This window comes from Microtus oregoni, unplaced genomic scaffold (genome assembly GCF_018167655.1).
Source record: "Microtus oregoni isolate MIOR12 unplaced genomic scaffold, Mior012 000040F_ref0000088, whole genome shotgun sequence".
NCBI lineage: Eukaryota > Metazoa > Chordata > Mammalia > Rodentia > Cricetidae > Microtus > Microtus oregoni.
Genome location: NW_024543207.1, coordinates 905,563 through 923,386, shown reverse-complemented (window position 1 = coordinate 923,386; position 17,824 = coordinate 905,563). Strand labels below are relative to the sequence as shown.

General features: G+C 53.3%; 1 protein-coding gene across 1 annotated transcript; it reads right to left on the bottom strand.

Annotated features, from left to right (window-relative positions):
* Nucleotides 1–600: 600 nt before the first annotated feature.
* On the bottom strand, nt 601–13,359 carry Fgfrl1 (fibroblast growth factor receptor like 1). Its single transcript, XM_041632011.1, is given in 8 exon segments — nt 601–1,533; nt 1,535–1,899; nt 2,041–2,394; nt 2,474–2,758; nt 2,868–2,948; nt 4,054–4,326; nt 12,375–12,473; nt 12,978–13,359. Coding segments are annotated over 7 exon segments (1,509 nt in total). The 5' UTR covers nt 12,460–12,473; nt 12,978–13,359; the 3' UTR covers nt 601–1,467.
* Nucleotides 13,360–17,824: the final 4,465 nt, after the last annotated feature.

Below are 17,824 nucleotides of genomic sequence, written 5' to 3'. Positions count from 1 at the left end.
TAGGGAGCTTTGAACCTGGGATAGACAGACATCCCAGCTTCCAAAATGACTAGGTGAATCAGAGCCTCTGTTTTCCTGACTTAAAGAACAGCTGCCACTGGGTATGGTAGTGCATGCCTTTAATCCCAGCACTTGGGAGGCAGTAGGATCTTTGTGAGTCTGAGGACAACCTAATCTACAAAGCAAGTTCCAGGATAGCCAGAGCTATAACAGAGAGGAGAAACCCAGTCTCGAAAAAAACAACAAAAAAGAACTGCCGTACATATCACCACAGGAGAACCTGGGAGGTCACTCAACTGGAGTCCCAAGAACAGAAGTTGCTGTGATCTGGGCCTGGCCCTACCCCAGCTCTAAGCAGCTTTCCTGCTAAGGTCACAGAAAATAGAACAACAAAAAGTAGGTTCCCCACTAAGGGCAAGGGCATGCACAGAACAGAGGTGATAGCACTCAGCCAGATGTGTAGATCGCCACTCTGAGCAGGACTCACTTCACGCCACCTGCTGCAGCCACTCTTGGTACACCACGAGGCTCAGAAATCCAAGGTCCCACAGAAGACAAACCCTGGGAAATCCCAAGCCTGGGCCTGAGAAAGGCAAAGTAGGAGCTTCCCTACAGGGAAGACACACAAACACAGCATCAGCATGTGAATACATGCAAGCTAACACGTTTGTGCACGTGCACACCAGTGAAGATATGTAAGTAGACACCAAAGTGAGCATATGTACATGATTGCTGGCAAAACACATAGACCAACCCCAGGTAAAAACACCAGAATGAGAAAAAGGAGGCACTTTCTTGTTTAACAAAATAAATTAAATATACGAGGCTTCAGCCCAAACTCTATATAAAATTACAGAGGCCAGGTAGCCATGGACGTGAGGATACCCAATGTAACCACAAGGTCAGGCAGGTCCTGGGCCCCAGGGTAGGCCAGAGTTCCTGTGTCCCAGCCCTCCTTACATCATTATTAATATTATTTTACTTCTTAAATATAAATATTGAGACCCTTCTCTCTAGCAAGGGGAGGGTGGCTCAAACCTCCAGGCACAGTCGCACTGCTCACCAAATCCAGGTGGCTGGTAGACTCCTGGACACCCAGCATATATGGCCAGGCAGGGACACAGGTGGGCAGGGGTGGGGGAGTGGCCGTGACCACTAAGACTTGAGGAGATTCCTTCAACTAGCCATCGCTACATGACACTGCAAAGTCACACGACAAATCCTCCTGAAGGCTTCTCAGGTCGTGCGTGCGAACGAACACACATTTGCATTTGTAAATTCTGTTTGTGGGTTTGGCTGTCTGCGTATACGTTCATTTGGCAGTACATACATCTATTTGGCCAAATTCATGAGTGCCAAATACAGGGTCCTAGGATACTCTTCCTCCATTGCTTTCAATCCTCCCAACCTGTTGCCTTGGCCCCCATATGCCTACCTCAGGGCACAATGCTTGGAGATTTGCTGCATTTAGCACTGATAGTGGACATGCTGGTGCTGGTGAACCCTGCCCTCCACATGAGAGAGTGTGTGTACATGTGTGTGTGTGCGTATGTGTGTGCACATCTGTGTACAGCTTGGAGTACAGCTTGGGGCCGGCAGTTGAGCCAGAGGCCAGGATGTGCTGGGGAGCCACGGTGGATCCATGTTCCTCACACAGGCCCACAGCTAAGGAGGACAAGTCTTTGTCCCCACTGCGGTCTCGGGACGTCCCTGGGGGACGATGACCAGGCAGAGGGAGCGTAGATGCAGGAGCACATGGCTTCTTCTTGGCCTGGCAAAGCCAGAGCAGCACAGTACCCAGGATAAAAACAGCACCAGCCGGGATACCGATCACCACAGGCCAAGGAAGGCTTGTGGTTGAGGATGAAGGAGCCACAGGAGGCCCTGGAGGTTTGGGGTCTGCAAGAGAGATCAAGGAGAGGAGTAGGGAAGGGAATGTCATTACACTAATGAGACAACCAGCCCAAGTTTGAACTACACGGATAGCCCCTGGACTCCCACAGGGAAGGGGAAAGGACAGCCCAGACCAGTGACACACACCTGGTAACACAGTGAGGAAGGCGCTACGGAAGCTGTAGCCCATGGTGTTCGCACCCAGGCAGATGTACATGCCAGCATCATCCTGGCGGGCCCGAGAGATGAGCAGTTTGTTGAGGTAGGAGCCATCAGGCCGTGACCACACGTCACCAGTGGGCAACACCACAAACTTCTGGCCACCGACATCAATAGTGGAGTTGTGGCGGCCCTCGGAGCCGTACTCCACCCGCTTCAGCCACTGGATCACAGGCTTCACATCACTGCGAACTTTGCACTGGAAAGATGTTGTCCCACCAAAGTCCACTGTCGTGTTCACAGGGTGCGTCCCTGTGAGCACAGGTTTGGAGCGGGTCCGCTCTATGGCAGGGACAAACAAACATGTCAGCGGAGTTCTAGGCACCACAGGCCCTCATCCTACCCCAGACCCACCACTCACGGATTACATCCACTTTGTAGGTGGCATTGATGGCACCTGCCCGGTTGGATACACGGCACGTGTACTTGCCACTGTCTTCAGGCCTCAGGTTCTTCAAGCTCAGCGTCCACTTCTTCTTCCTGTGTTCACTGGCCTCTGGGCGTGTCAAGGTCTGGTCATCCTTCATCCACATGATGTCTGGCCGTGGGTGCCCACTGGCCACACACTTGAGCCGCACAGAGCTACCTACAGGCCTTGCAATCACTCGGCGCCTCATCTTGGAGGGCTGCGTGAAGCGAGGCCGTGCTGTGGGGCAGGGCAGCATCAAGGTCAGTGGGAAAGAGTATGTGAGGATGCCAGGAGAATGGTCACTTTCCTATTCCAAACACACAGAATCTCCCTACCCCATACATACCCCACTGATGGCTGGCTGGATCCTCCTGGCCCCCAGAAGAGCCACCTGGCCCAGGGCTCTCCTTCCTTGGACTGACATCATCTGTTGAGAAACATGTCATAAGGAAGCCACGTCAGGCGTACAGGGGAGTCCCTCACCAGTGCCCAGCATGGCCTAGGCTGAGACAGCCCTAGAACCCAAGCAAAGGCCATGGACACACCCACATGTCAGGATTCAGGGACAGCTGGGCCATGGCTGCCTGCCAGCCCCCTCCCTGGGTGCAGGTGACCCTGATAGGCATGGTGGGACTAGAGACCCGCCCCCCACCCTGGCTCCGGGGGGTCTGCAGGGCCTGGGAGGAGGGGGCCAGGCCCAGCCAGCAGCTGCAGTAACCCTAGCCCACATCAAGGGGCCGAGTGCTTGGTGCAGAGACATGGCTTACATACCGCCTGGTCATCATCCTCTTTGAAAGGATGGGGGTAGGGAGGGTGGACAGCCGCAATATTCCCATTCCAAACCCTGAGAAGGCCTTGGGGCCTGTACTAGGCAGCGATGTGGGGGGGGGGGCAGGGTGTGATAAGGAATGTCCCCTTGCTGCTCTATGACAGCCGCCTCTTCCATACAGCGTGGGACCAAGGACAAGGCTGTCCCAGGCTTACCTTAGACCTCCACAGTAGGAGAGTCATCCTGGCCCAGAGCCACACACTAGGGAGCCCAGTGAAGAAGGTGGGCAATGCCTGCTACCCATGTATGAAGGGTGTGTCACCAAAGACACCTGCCCATTCCCTACTGACCGGGCACCAAGGACAGAAGAGAACAGAGGCCATTCACTGTTTGCGGCCCCTCTGAACTCTGAAATCTGAGCCTCAAAGTCATGGCTGCCAAGGCTTGCCCTGCCAAGTCCTCAGCCCACTCCACCCTACCCCACCCAGCAGCTCTTGAGTGGAACCACTGCCTGAGCCTCCCCTCCCCACACCCTATCCATTTCTGCCACCTGGAAGGAAAAGCCTAAGGCAGGAGGCCTAGGCTGCCCTAGGGCCCAGGCTGGGAATGGGGATAGGGAGCACCTCCTGGGTCCTGTCTATGTCTAGGTGGATTTGGTGCAGGCTGAACAAACAGGATGGAAGAATCCAGGTGTGTCTGCTGTACACCTTGTGCTCAGCCAGTAGTGGTCCCACTATAACCTCTGACTCGCGCACCAACTGACCCATAATGATGAGAGTGTAGTTGACGCTGAGACTGCCAAAGCCGTTGGTGGCCTTGCACACATAAACACCCGCATCCTCGGCCTCCACCTCCTTCACCTTCAGCCCTTGGGGCAGCACACGGAAGCGACTCCAGCCACTGTGGATTGTGCGGCCATCTTTGGTCCACATGGTCAAGGGTGGTGGGTCCCCCTCCACTGGGCACTGCAGCCGAACAGTGCGGCCCAGGCGGGCCACCTGCCGTGGGACCACCTTGTCTGCCATTCTTGGGGGTCCTGCAGGAGTTAGAGAGCTTGGTTGGGGAAACACATGAGGGGAGCAAAGGCTTGACACACGTGCTAGGAATCCCACCTGAATCCTACTAAGGAAGTCTTTTGTCCAACCACAGTAGTCCATGCCCAACATACCCCACTGTGTCAGTCCCAAGCACCTTGCTAGTGCACCATCATAGCAGGCAGCCTCCCCGAGAAGTGAGATGGAGAGGCCAGAGCACTCAGGACACTGCCTAAGTCAATAATACTTTCAAAACTTCAAATCAAGAAAACAAGGCCATCCCTTTGTCTCACCAGAGAGAACTACATGTTCCATTGTCAGAAAGGAGGGAACCACAGGAACAGGACAGCAGGATGGGCTTTTGGCTAGTTTCTTTTTCTGCACACACAGCTTCATAAGCTATCTTATGTTCCTGCGGCACATTGTGCAAAGGACAGCCACCTTAAACCTAACTCAGATGGAAATGGGTCAGCAGGAGCAGCTACCCAGAATAAATAGCACTCATATGCTCACGAGTGAGGGACACATGAGTGTGCACCATGTATGAACTGGTTGTCCTGCTTCTGTGCTCTGTATCTAATTCATGGACAGTCTGCTTAGAGGGTTGCCTGGGATACACAGGGTAAGCAAGGGCTGGGCACAGGCACTCAGTACCTTACCTGGATTCCATTCAGGGAACCTACTTCATAAAGAAGAACCCAGTGGGTTTTGTCCATGTGTGTGATGGCCCCTAGGTCATACCTGGGAAGTAGTCTGGCCTTCAGAGACAACTCCCAACAGGATATTCACAGGAGAGACCCATAGTAGAGGTGCAAGTTCCCTAAGTCAAGACCATCATCCTAGAAAAGGCCAATCCCTGGGACCCACAACTCTAGTCACCAGAAACACATTCTCAACCTCACCAACCCACACCAAGCATCCTTCTCCTCAGCCCCAACTATCAGAGTATCTCTGGGTTGTAGTGCAGGGACAGGAGTGTAACTGGGTGTAGCAGGCAGAAGAGACCACCTGGCTGGAAGGATGAGTGCAGAGTGCACAGAGCCCATAGGTGCCAGGTGTGGGGCTGCAGGAAAAGTGCTCTCACGACAGAGGATGAGCTAGCGGGAACTGCTCCAGTGTCACCTCTGAATAAAGAGAGGCATCCACAGTCCCCAGCCCACCCTCATGTCACATCTCTACTCTGTTAGTGAGAGGCATCTACCCTGCACATCAACCAGTTCTAGCAAGGACGGTCCTGGGCAGAGAACACAAGGTCAGCTGAGCACAATGGTGCCAACAGGCAGTCTGTAAAAGCTCAGCAATGATGCAGCACAGGGCATGGGGTACTTCCTCAGCATGCAGCTGCCCTAGCTATGTGGCCCCCTTCAGCCCAGACGAGCTTCTGGGGATGTCTTCAGACTCCCAGAAGCAGCTTTCCAACATCCTATGGTGCACCTACCTCTCAGGGCCCATCCTGAAGTACTAAGGGTGGGTTCTAAGGAGGCAGAAGAATAGTCAGCCCAAGGGGAAGGGACCAGGTCTCCCAGGGAAACTCCAAGGCCAAATTCCTGCTCAGTGGGGTAAGGAGCCATGGAGGAATGCCCTCCCACACCTCTGCTTTCACTTACATCCACATGTCACAAACCCTTCCCAATTTTTCTGAGACCCTCTTCTCCAAGTTCCATCTCCCCTTCCACTCAGTTCTCCTCATCCCTGCCCTGGGCCTGAAGTTGCTACCAACTGAGATCTCAACACCAGCCCTCTTCCTCACCTTCCTTCATGGCTGCCTCTGGAAAGGAAAAGATGGCTGTCAGCCCACCTCTCCCATAACCTGTGCTGTCCACAGACCACCTAAGGCAGTAGGGCAATGCAAGTATAGCTGTCTCAAGGCTCTCCTCCTGCATCCAGCTTAGAGTGTTAGAGGCTGCTGGGCACATAGGTCTTCTTGGATCTCAGCCCCATTCCCACCAGATGTCACTGTCTGAAATCCCACCATCCACAGTGCCTCCCACACGTCAGGTCAATGAGAAACTGGCCAAAGACCTGCCTGGTTTCATGGTCCCAACCAGCCTGGTATCCGGGATCGCCCAGATAGACCCATATATGCAAGCATATACACATATGTTCAGCTGCCTGTGGGTGTTAGGAGGCATACCTGGGGAATGCCCAATGACCAGGCTAATCTATCACCCTACACCACATAGGAAGACCTCCAGAGAAACCAAGCCTCACTGTGCCTTCCCCCCTCCTAGCCTCAGACAGAAGAAGCAAAGCCTAGAAAAAGGGGTACCCAGAGGCAGGAGCCCTGCCATGACCACTGCTGAGGGACAGGGCTTAAGTGATCACCAGATGGCCGGAAGCTTGGCCCTTGGGGCCTGCCTGCACATACTGCTGGGGGACAGGCTGGCGACAGGCTGGCTGGAGGAGCCGGCCTTATCCTAAAGCAAACAGTACCCTGCTAGCCCTGCCCCCACCTAGGTTCCACTGTACCCTACTGTGAGGTTGGGCTCCCAGGCTTGTTACAGAGACCCACATAAGGACCCTGCCCTCAGGATAAAGTCCAGCCACTAGAATTCTGGGAATTTGGGCCATGATATGGCTACCTTGAATCTATATTTAACTCAGGAAACACAGCCCCCTTTGTTCTACCTGGACAGCCATCCACCCTATTCAGTCAGTGAGGAAACTAAGGACTTGAAGCTCAGGGGCAATGGGGGCATCACTTCCCCACACTCTGCTTGAGGATAGTTGCGGGGGAGTCAGTTATGGGTAGAGGCTGGGGCCTAATGGCCATGACTGAACTTCCAACAGAGCTTGACTGACCAACCCACCCAGGCTGGCTCTTTCAGGAATCCAAAGGATCGAAGAAAGGCCAAAACAGACTGGATCTTGGTGGTTGGAGGCAAGTGAGCACAAGTAAATTGAAGGTGGATTTGGCCTTGCTCCTCTGATAGGAAACAGAGACCAAACATTGGAGTCAGGGGATCTGTTCACAACTTGAAGGCCCCAGGTCATGGAGGAAGCTAAACCAGCTTTTGGTCTCTCCGTAACTCTACAACCAGGGCAGCAATGCCCATACCTCTGAAAAACCCATACAGCTCCAGCCAAGTCAAACTAAACATTGATCCAAGAGGGGACGGCATGAGGATCTTCTGAAAGAGGCACGGTCTGTGCAGAAGTTCTTGCCCAGAGAATGTGGTGGCCACTGTCAGGTCTAGATGCCAGGCTGGGGACCAGAAGGGAAAATGCCCAAAAGGTCCAGCCTGGAGCCTGGGAAGTAGAACAGGCACAGCTGAAAACTGGGGTTCCAGGCCTGCTGACCTGAACTGCTCTACTCAAAGGGCTAGTCTAGGCACCAGTTAGCAACAGACCCTGGACAAAGTAAGAGTGTGACGTGTGAGAACCACCTGGCCAGCTCAGGCCTAGCTTGGCCCTGGAGAGCCCTTCATGGCCCTAGGAATTTCCGGCCTGAAAGGAATTCTCTGGCCAGGCAGTGAGCTTGGCTATGGGGTTGGGTCAGCTAGCTCAGCTAATCTCCTCCTGGAGATGCAAAGTGGTTGAGTAGGAGACTCAGAGGATAGTATGATGAGCCTCAACCTCAAAGGAATGGAGTGGACTCATCTGGCCCTCTAGACACCTTGCTCCAAGACCCTGTAGGGTTATAGTAAGACCCAACCCAGGTGGGGTCCTACCGAGTAAAGAGCTTACTATGACTGGTATGACATGCCCCCACCAAGGAACTGCCCTGGTCCCTGGCTGTGAGAACAAATATCCCACAATACTCACAGTTGGAGCCCCAGGACAGGACAGGTGAGAAATCCAGAGACAGTTCTCTAGCAATGCTAGGAGACCAAAGCCCAGGAAATAGCAGAGATGCCCCTCAGAGAAAGAGCACAGGTGACAGTCACAAGGCCCAGCTGCCCATTCAGGGTCCAGGGGCAGGTTCTACATTGTCTTGAGGCCAAGATCCTTGAAGGTCCATAACTGCATGGACAAGGACACACAGGTCCAGTGCTGTGAAAATCCAAGGCTTGGCAACAAACTGAGGGTACCCAAGGACCAGAACCATAGGCTCTACAGCCACATTAGCAGGATCCAGGCAGGTGGCTATCCTAGGAACCAGCCATCTAGGCACCCCAAGAAGACATTATGCTTCAACAAGCTAGTTAGTGAAGCTAGCTTGCCTTTTGCCCAGCAGTGGCAATTAGGCAAGCCAGTTAATGTGGGGAAAAGGGTTCTCTGGAGGTACTGCCTGGTCCCCTAGGTCTGCACCTCTTTCTGGAATATCTCAGCTGCCACATCTGCACACTGCTAGTTCCTAGACACTCTCTGACCCACCAAGACCACATACAGTAGCATGGGTATCATCAGTTAAGACCACCACCCTATAGCAGCCACATACACACCATCCATAGAAGATAACTGCCTTAGGATCCACTGGGGGGCGGGGCTCACCTGGACATCCAGCCCCCTGATACCTCATCAAAAACTGTAAATAAGTCTACTTCCTGAACCCAAAGCTCCCGAGGCAGAGGTCAGGGGTCAAGGCAGCATGCCACCTAGCCCCTACAAAGACTGAAGGGATGTTGGAACAGCCTAAACCACATAGTCTGGGCAAACCCATCCAAAAGTACACAACACTGCTGACACAGAGATTTCTTAGGGATAGAGTTGAGGGCTCCCCAGGGGGCCCAGTTGCCTGTAGCAATGTGTGGCACAGAGCCTCAGCCCAAATCATACTGCTATCACCAGAAGCTAAAAAGTAGGCTGCAAGGAGTAGAAGGCTCTGGGCTGGCAGCCCTGGACACAAAACCCAAGTTCCCTGAGGGGTACCCCGGACTGTCATCAAGGGCTGGAACCTTCCCCCCCCCCCCCCGCTGTCCAGCCCCACACCTGAGTCAGAGCAGATGGCTCTGTTCCCACTCACTACTGGAGGCACTACCAACTAGCTCTCCAGGCCCTTGGCAACTCATATAAATCTCTCAGGAAATAAACTCCTGGTGGAAAGAGGGGTTGTGCTTCCTGCTCAGTGGGAAGCTCTTGCTTCTAACAGCTGCCCAATGGCATGCACCTTGTTTCTACCTCTCCTAGGCCTACTCAGCCCACACCCCCATAAACCTATTCTGTCTGCATCCCAGTCTGAGGATCTAGCCCCATTACCCCATTTCCAGGAACCCCTGATCTCCTCCTCCTTGAGATGTAGGCAGGAGTACTGGACAGAAGAGTAGGTAGCAAGTAGAGGAGAGTGTCAATGAAGTATGGGAACAGAGGCTTAGACACACGTTAAACCCTATGCATTCTGGAGTCACCACATTAAGGCAAAATGATAGAGAAAAGGACACCATGGGCCAAGCATCAGGCCCTAGCTATACAGAGGGCAGGTGGCCAGTAGGGGGAGCAGGGCTGTTGGGCCACAGCCAACTGCCCCCGGCACTACCAGCAAAGACTGAGCCAAGGCCAGGAAAGCCAGAGACCAGAGGCCTCAGCTGGGGAAAAACCAACATTTCCCTAGTAAGGGCCACAGTACAGGGCAGGCCGAGTGAAAGGCAACTCTGAGAGCCTAGAGGCCCATTGATCCCGCACAAAGGATAAAGGAGCCTGTGGTCGGTATTTCCAGGCCTAGCCAAAGGCGACTTTGTTCACAGCTCCCTCCCCACCCCCAGGGGGACAGTGATTTATTTTCCCTTCCAGGAATAGGGCCCCAGATGTGAATGGGAGGCTGGCCCACATCCCTACCTCACAGGGGCTAGGCCTGGCTCCTGCACATCTACCTCTCTCCAGCCACACTCTGATCAGCCACAGCCTGTGAAGAAAAGAGGCCTCCTACAGCCTGGTTAAAAGCCAGTCAGCTCCATACAGATGGCCAGCCATCAGCTCTCACAGCATCACACACCCTTCTCCTCTACAACACAGTGCTCTGGGCAAATGGCTGAAACTAAGCTGTCCCTGCTGCATGGGACACCACGGCAAGCGCCCTAACAGTCAACCAGGGTAAGCTCACTCTAAACATAAGGGCCCAAAAGACAGGGAGAAACCTGTGCTGGATGCTCAGAGACTGATCCTGGAACCATCCTTATAAAAGGTCAGAGGCGGCATTTCTCAGAAAGCCCAACACACTTGCAGACTTATCTTTGAGAATGATATTCTCTTCTGAAACTTACATTCTCACTGTGAGAAATATAAGAGAGTAATAAGCCAAAACTTATCTTTCTTCAAGTTTGGGGGGAAATATTCTAAGGCAAACTGACCAACATTGTGAAACTTTGGGCAAAGGGTAACTTTTAAAATATGATCTGAATCTAGAGATGTACAGATTCCAATAGCTGTGACACCCCAGGGAAATGGCTTTCAAAACAGCCCAAACTCTACATGCAGTTCTCTGGCCCAACTCAAGACAGAATTGGGCCTACTCAGGGAAGAACCACGGGAAAAGAAATGCATTTGGAATAACTTTGCCCCTCCAGTCCAGATTGTGCCTGAAGGAAGAAGTCAGCATAGTTCAGGAAACACCATCCTTCCACCCCAACCACAGGGCCCTTGGAAGACAGCTTTTTCCAGTTCCCTAGTGCTGGCCAAGGCCCTTCGCTAGCACAGTCAGGGTATAAGGCTCAGTCCAAAGGTTGTTGCCACGGGAGACAAGGTAAAAGTGGTGGCCTCTCTAGGGCCATCAGCAAAAAGGTAGGGTGCTGCTTGCTCACCGCGACCCATCAATCAGTCTGAAGGTCCAGCCAGTGATCATAACAGAGGAGAGGCCTTCAGAGCCTCCCTGACTGAGCAAAGAAGAGGCAGGTGCTGGGATGGGAGTTATCCAAACAGATAAAAGAGTAATCAAAGACTGGACCACCGGTTGGGGGGGGAGGGCGTGAAAAGACGACTCACTCAGCATGGCCCAAGTGCCTACATGCCCAGGACACTGTCCAGCCCAGCTGTGCCTGAACAGCCCCCACCCTCCGGCCAGCCAGTCCCCAAGCAGAAGGGGGGGGGTTATAGTGGCATAAGGCCCACCTGGGCCGCCGCCCGCCGCCCAACACCGAATGTGGCCATATAAGGCCAGGTTGGGTTCAGTGCGCCCGCGCTGGTGGCGGGGGGGGGGGGGGGGGGGGGGAGGAGATGCGAAGCCTCAGGGGACTGGTGGACAGAGCAAGGACAATTCTGAATGGTCAACACACCCAAAGGGCCCGCCTGACCATGAGTCCTGCCTAACCATAGGGGAGGCCAGCACCATGTCCCGTGACACTGGAACACGGTGGGCAAAAATCCATGCGCATGTATCACTCATCAGCTATGGATGCCTTTGCCAGGGCTAGGTTTAGGGCTGAGCTCTCCACAGGACATCAGATGGGTGAGACGGTATCCAAGCTTGTAGTGTGGTGTATGCAGCAACCAAGTGTTGTGTAGCCCTGAGGTCTAATATCTTCAAGTATCTTTCTCAGAAACCAGCCCTCCCTGTGCAGTGATGTTCTGTGCTCTAGGAACCCCCTCCCCACCAGGCTCTACACTATGCTACCTGTAATAGATAAGCAAGCCAAGGGTCCAGGGCTGGGTCAGCTGAGTGCTGGATCTGGGTGAGCTCCAATCACTAAGATGTCACCAATGTTCTCTATATTCAGCTAGCCACTGACTGAGTCTCTACAGGCTTCCAGGGTCCCAATCAGACTTTCTGTGTCCACAAAGAGTCCACTCCCCAAGAATCTATGGGGTGACCACCTGCCCTCCACCTAGATATGTACCTGGAAGTATGTGTATGCAAGATTATGAGCGTCTCTTGGAGGGGACTAAGCAAGATCACACTTGGCCAACAATCAAGTGATCCTAGGGCCCTTTAAGTGAGGTGTCAGTCAAAGAGGATGAGGTGGGGGTACCAGAGTGTGAGCCTGGTAACTCCATGAGTGAGCTGGAGGCATGTGAAGCCGGCAGTACGGGTTAAGGATCAGGGGTGGGGGCCCTGCTGCAATGGGGCAGACAGGGAGGGGAGGAGTGTGCCAGGCGGGCACTGTGGCAGGGTTCAGGGCTGGCGGGAAAGGGGCGGCGCTGCAGAAGCCAGAGCGCCAGACTGGACGCCAGGACTCACCTCGCGCCGCCTTAGCCGACGGGAGGGCCCCCAGTAGCAACGGCGGCAGTAGCAGCAGCAGCAGCAGCGCCGGGCTCCCCGTCATCTCGCCAGTCGAACCTGGAGTAGGGGCGCGGTCACAGGAGCTGGAGTGGACGCGGCTCAGGGCTCAGTCCGGCAAGACCCAGGTCGCGGCCGCAGAGCCTGGGTCCAGCCCCCCTCGGCGCTGAGCTCCAGGCAAAGGAAGCGAGGCGCGTAGACGCTGAGCGTATCAAAGGCAGACAAAGGGTTTACACTAATTACCAGCCGCCCCCGCCGCCCCCTTTCCAAACACCGTCTGGATTCCTGGCGCTTGTAACTCCGGCCTTGCCCGCGGGACACACAACACCGAGCGGCCCCGCAGATAATCGCCTGCGCCATTAGCGGACAAATTTGCGCTGGGGGGCCCACGTGGGGCGCGGGCGGGGGCGGGGCGCGGGGCAGGGCCGCGGGCCCCACAGGAGCAGCTACGACGCGAGCCCGGCCCCCACCCCGCACAGTGATCGCGGCCCTGCCCTTCGCGCCCCGCACTCCGACCCACTCCAGCCCTCCCTCCGGGGGTCGCGGACGTACAGCCCGGCTCACCTCGACAGGGGTCGGCGTGCGGGTGCGCCGCAGGCAGCAGGGTCAGGGCCGGGCCCGCGGGTAGCGCGCCGCGGTCATCGCTGCCCCGGGCGCCGCATCCCGCCCCCCGCGCCCCCGGGCCCGGCCTGGGCGGGGCGGCGCTACCTGGGCGCTGGAGGCTGGGGCCGGGCTGGGGCGCGGGGCGCGCTGTCCACGCGTTTAAACGATGGGGCTAGGAGCGGGCCGGGGCGAGGGGCGGCAGGGCGAGGGGCCCGGGGCGCCGCGCCGCGAGGCGTCCTTCCCTGCGGGGCTTTGTCAACTCTCCCGGAGCGAGCGCGGAGCAGCCGTGAGCTCCGCCCCGCACAACTTCCGGCCAATCTGTGAGCCCCAGTCCTCCCCGTGCCCCGCCCCTCCCCGAAACTTTGCTCCAATCCGCGCACGTGCCCGCCAAGCTCGCAGCTTAACCCTCGCCGTGCTTCCACCCTTCTCGCGGCCGCTTCTCGGAGGGCGCCCAGTCCACCCGACCTCGCCCGGTCAGTCTGCTCTGGGAACGTGCGGGCCTGCTAGCCTCGAGACAAGCTAATGGCCGCGGAGCCCACTCCAGACCCTTACCAGCCAGGCGGTACTCTGAGTTCCCCTGGCTCCCAGAATTGGCCGCTACTGCCCTGGCTCTCTCCTGGTATGCCAGGAGGAAAAGAACTGGACACCACTCTGCTTTAAGTCTGCGACCCTTGGAGCTTTTGTGAGTAGAGAGGGCAGCTGGGCTGCTCTGGTTTGAAGCAGAAGCAGGACTCTACTGCTGGAGTCCAAAGAGACCCTGACTTGAACATCTAGCTTTACCTAGTGACCTTAGGAAAGCAGATAGGGTTCTATGGCCTCTGCGCATCTCACCTGCTTTGTGATAATAATCATACCCTTTTGTCTTTGCTGCGTGACAGGTGTCTTGCTGTCCCCCGGCACCCATCAAACAAAAAAAGAGAGGTGAGTTACCCATGATCACATGGCGGGGAAGAACCACCTGGTTCCCAGGCCTCACCATCTCCTCCCATTCCCTGCAGTCTCTGGCTTGAGTTCCCACCAGCCACCCCACAGCTTCCCGCCTACCCTCACTCACCAGAGCCAAAATTCATCAAAACATGGGTCACTCAATACAAAACCTCATAATTTTTGAGGCCTTAGAAGTCTGGGAGCTACCCAACAGGTCCCAGGAGCACTCCAAGAGATCACGACTACGCTCTGGTCTGAAGGACCCTGATCCAAACAGCCTCTCTTCTCTGAGCTAAGAAGTCTCCCTCTTCCAGGAAGCCTTCCAGAGAAAAATGAAACTGGGTAATCCCTTAGTGTCCCTAGCTCCAAATTCTGTTTCTGGGCCTGGTGGGGAAGTGGAGGTGAGCCTATCATTCCTCCTGTGCCTCCTCTGTGCCCTGCATGAAGGTCCAGGGATCCAACTATTAGTCATCTCACCTACAAAACTGTCTCAGAAGCAGCCTGCAGAACCTTCTCTGGGCTACCAGAGGACTTGGGCTGGCACTGGTGTGGCAGACAGCGTTCAAAACAGATAGATAGAGTGGTCCTGGCTTGTCTGAGTAGGCCCTGGCTCCACAAAAAAGTTTTGGGAGGAGATGCCATTGAAGCATGAAGAGCTCCAACAGGTGTGTTGCTGCCAAGGGCAGGTGTGTGTCAAGGTAGCTCTGAAGTGTGGGGAGGTTAAAAGCGGAAGGTGAGCGCAAGGGGCAGGAAAAAATGGGCAGTGAGGAGGAGTTACGGGAAGGTGCAGAGACCACAGGTGGCTGAGGCTTGTTCAAAGACAGAGGTGTCAGAGCAGGTGTGCCAGGAAGGGGAAATACTGCCCTTCGCCTCCCTCCTGCTTCCTGGCCGCTGGACGCTAATCCCCTTGTCACCACCTCCAGCCCAAGTCTCCCTTTACCCTCCTTGCTGGGGAGACCGCCGCGCCCCCTCTACACCACCCCCCCCCCCCACCTGTTCCCGGTGGCCCTCCCAGACTCTCCACTCCTTAGCCCTGACCGGCGCAGGAACACGCTGCCCCCTGGCGGAGATAACGGGTCCAGCAGCTCCCGAGGGAACTTAACCAACTCCTCCCCACCCTGTCGTACTGGAGCCCGCAGGGTGCCCATTCCTCTTGTCCGGAAACCACAGTGCAGCTCTGGAACCTGGCTTGCCTCGCCTTGCTTCGCTGCGTTTGGAACCAGAAACCGGAGTATATTGAGTGCAAGCCCTGCCCCTTTGAAAGTGAAATCTAGGCGGTTGGCTATTCTGTGTCCAGTAGGCAATCCCACTCCGTAGCATCACGGGTTTGAGTTTATTTGTCGCATGTCCCTGCAGTCCCTAATTCTCTTTTTCTGTGATCTTCATTCTCTGAGCGCTGGTAAGACCAGTCTCGGTGATGGTCTAGAGCTGTGGCTGAACAAGGAAGACAGTCAAACCTACTGTGAGGACGGTCCCTTATCAGCTGTATAGGCTGAAAAGTACACATGCCCCCAAAAACATCTGCAGAGAATTGAGATGTAGTTAGGATCAGATTTGCGCTTTCGCCTGAAACAATCAACAGTGAGAAATAAATGCAAATAAATGCAAAAGCCACTGAAGCCATGAGAAGTGGCAGCAAAGGACAGACAGCACATTTTGCAAAATGACTGCCACCGGGCAGTGGTGGCACAAGCCTTTAATCCCAGCACTGGCAGGCAGAGGCAGATGGATGTCTGTGAGTTTGAGGCCAGCCTAGTCTACAAGAGCTATTTCCAGGTTGGGTTCCAAAGCTACGGAGAAACCCTGTCTCAAAAAAACAAACAAAAAAAAAAAAGAAAGAGAGAGAGAGAGAGAGAGAGAGAAGAAAGAAAGAAACAAGAAAGGAAAATGAGTGCCAACAAGTGTCCTCATCACTCTCAGGCAAAGGCAAGATGAGATGCAGGTAGAAGGCAAGAAGACAAAATCTACAGAGCTCCAGAGGCTTCAGAGAACCCCACCTAGTACAGAGGACCTCCGGAGAGGACAGAGAAGACAAGGGAGGGAAATACCAGGAGAGCAGGAACTGCCTAGAGTCAATCAGATACAGTATCCACCACCCAAGTCAAACCACAAAGCTCAAGTGACAGTAGCTAGAATATAAAAAGAAGCCTGCCTAAGTTGAAGTGGGGAAGAATCACTCAGACCAAGTAGTTTTGCCCCCTCCTGATGTGTGAAAACAAGACCCAGAGGATCTTCCAGTTCCAAGTAACCCAGTTGCATCCCAGAAGCATGTGCAGAAATAGAAATACTCAGCATAATTCCAGATGTTCTATAAAACCATGAAAAGAAATGTAAAGTTATAACTCAGATGGGAAAGATCTCAAAACTGACCAGAAACAACAGGTAGCAGAATTAGAAGTAGAAACATCACATTCTGCAACTATTTCTGTATTTTAGATATTGCAAGAAGCCAGGAGTGGTCAGTTATCTCAGCACATAGGAGAAGGAGAAAGGAGGAGCATGAGTCCTAGGCCAGTCTGGACTACACAGTGAGACTGTGTATGGAAGATGGGAGGTGTGCTACAAGGAAGATTGAGATGTTGCATACAATAATGGGGAAAAACTTGCAGCTACAAATCCAATTTCTAGATATGAAATTAAATGCCCAGAATTAAGATGATGAATAATTGCAAAAGCAAGAGTTACTGGGCTTGAATGCAACAGAACTGTGAAAAGAAAAAAACTGTGCCAAGGAAGATGGCTGGGTAGAGTTGAAGAAGCATCAGTGAACATCAGTAAACTCTAGTGGGAGGTACAAGTAAAACTGGAATCTCTAAAAGAGAAAAGGAAAGGCAAAAAAAAAAAGAAAAGAAAAATACCCTTAATTTTATAATGGATAAAATTTAAATGGATAAAAGGGCTGGAGAGATGGCTCAGCAGTTGGAAGCAATGTCTATTCTTCAAAGGGTTCAATTCCCAACACCCACATAGTGGCTCACAACCATCTGTAGCTCAGGCCCAGGGCATCTGAGGCCCTCTTCTAGCCTTCTTGGGCACTAGGCACACATGGTGCGCAGACATACATGCAAGCAAAATACCCATAAATTTTTCTAAAGGTGATGAGAAGTATACATACCCAGGGTTGCAGAGGGTTCAACACACCTAAATTCAGGAAACATGATGAAAAGCACAACACTGTTGTAAAGCTAGCTGTGAAAATCAGAGTGTGTGAAAGCAGTTTCAAGCAACAAAAACAAAAGCAGTGTGTTTAATGCCAGGAAAAGAAACTCATCAAGCTAGTCTTCTTTGCCAGCAAAAAAAAAAAAAAAAAAAAACTTTAAAAGAAAATGCTAAGTTAAAAATATTAAGCTGAAAGAATTTGTGACCAGCAGTTCTGTTCTAAAGAAGGACTAAAGGGTGTCCTTCAAACAGATGAAGACACACAAGAAGGTATGTGTCTTCTTTAGGAAAGATAAAGATCACATTAGTACTGCATGAGTAAACAGATGTAAGCAATACTTGTCTTATTTAATTCCCTTTAAAAGGTAACTATTTAAAGGTAGGTGCAGAAGCAGATTTCTGTAATTCCAGCATCTGGAGGCTAAAGTAGGAGGATCATAAGTTTGAGGTTATCCTGGGGTACAGAATAAAACCTTGTTTCAAAAAGAATAGAAAAGACAACTGTTTAAAGTAAGAAATAACAATGCATTTAAGAGATTACATAAGAAAGTTTTGGTTTTGTTTTTTTTTGGGGGGGGTGTTTGTTTTTGTTTGTTTGTTGTTGTTGTTGTTGTTGTTTATGAGACATGGTCTTGATTTGTAGCTCTGGCTGGCCTGGAACTCACCAAAGAAACCTGAATCTCACATGTGCTCTGGACATCATACTCTCAGGTCCACACTCA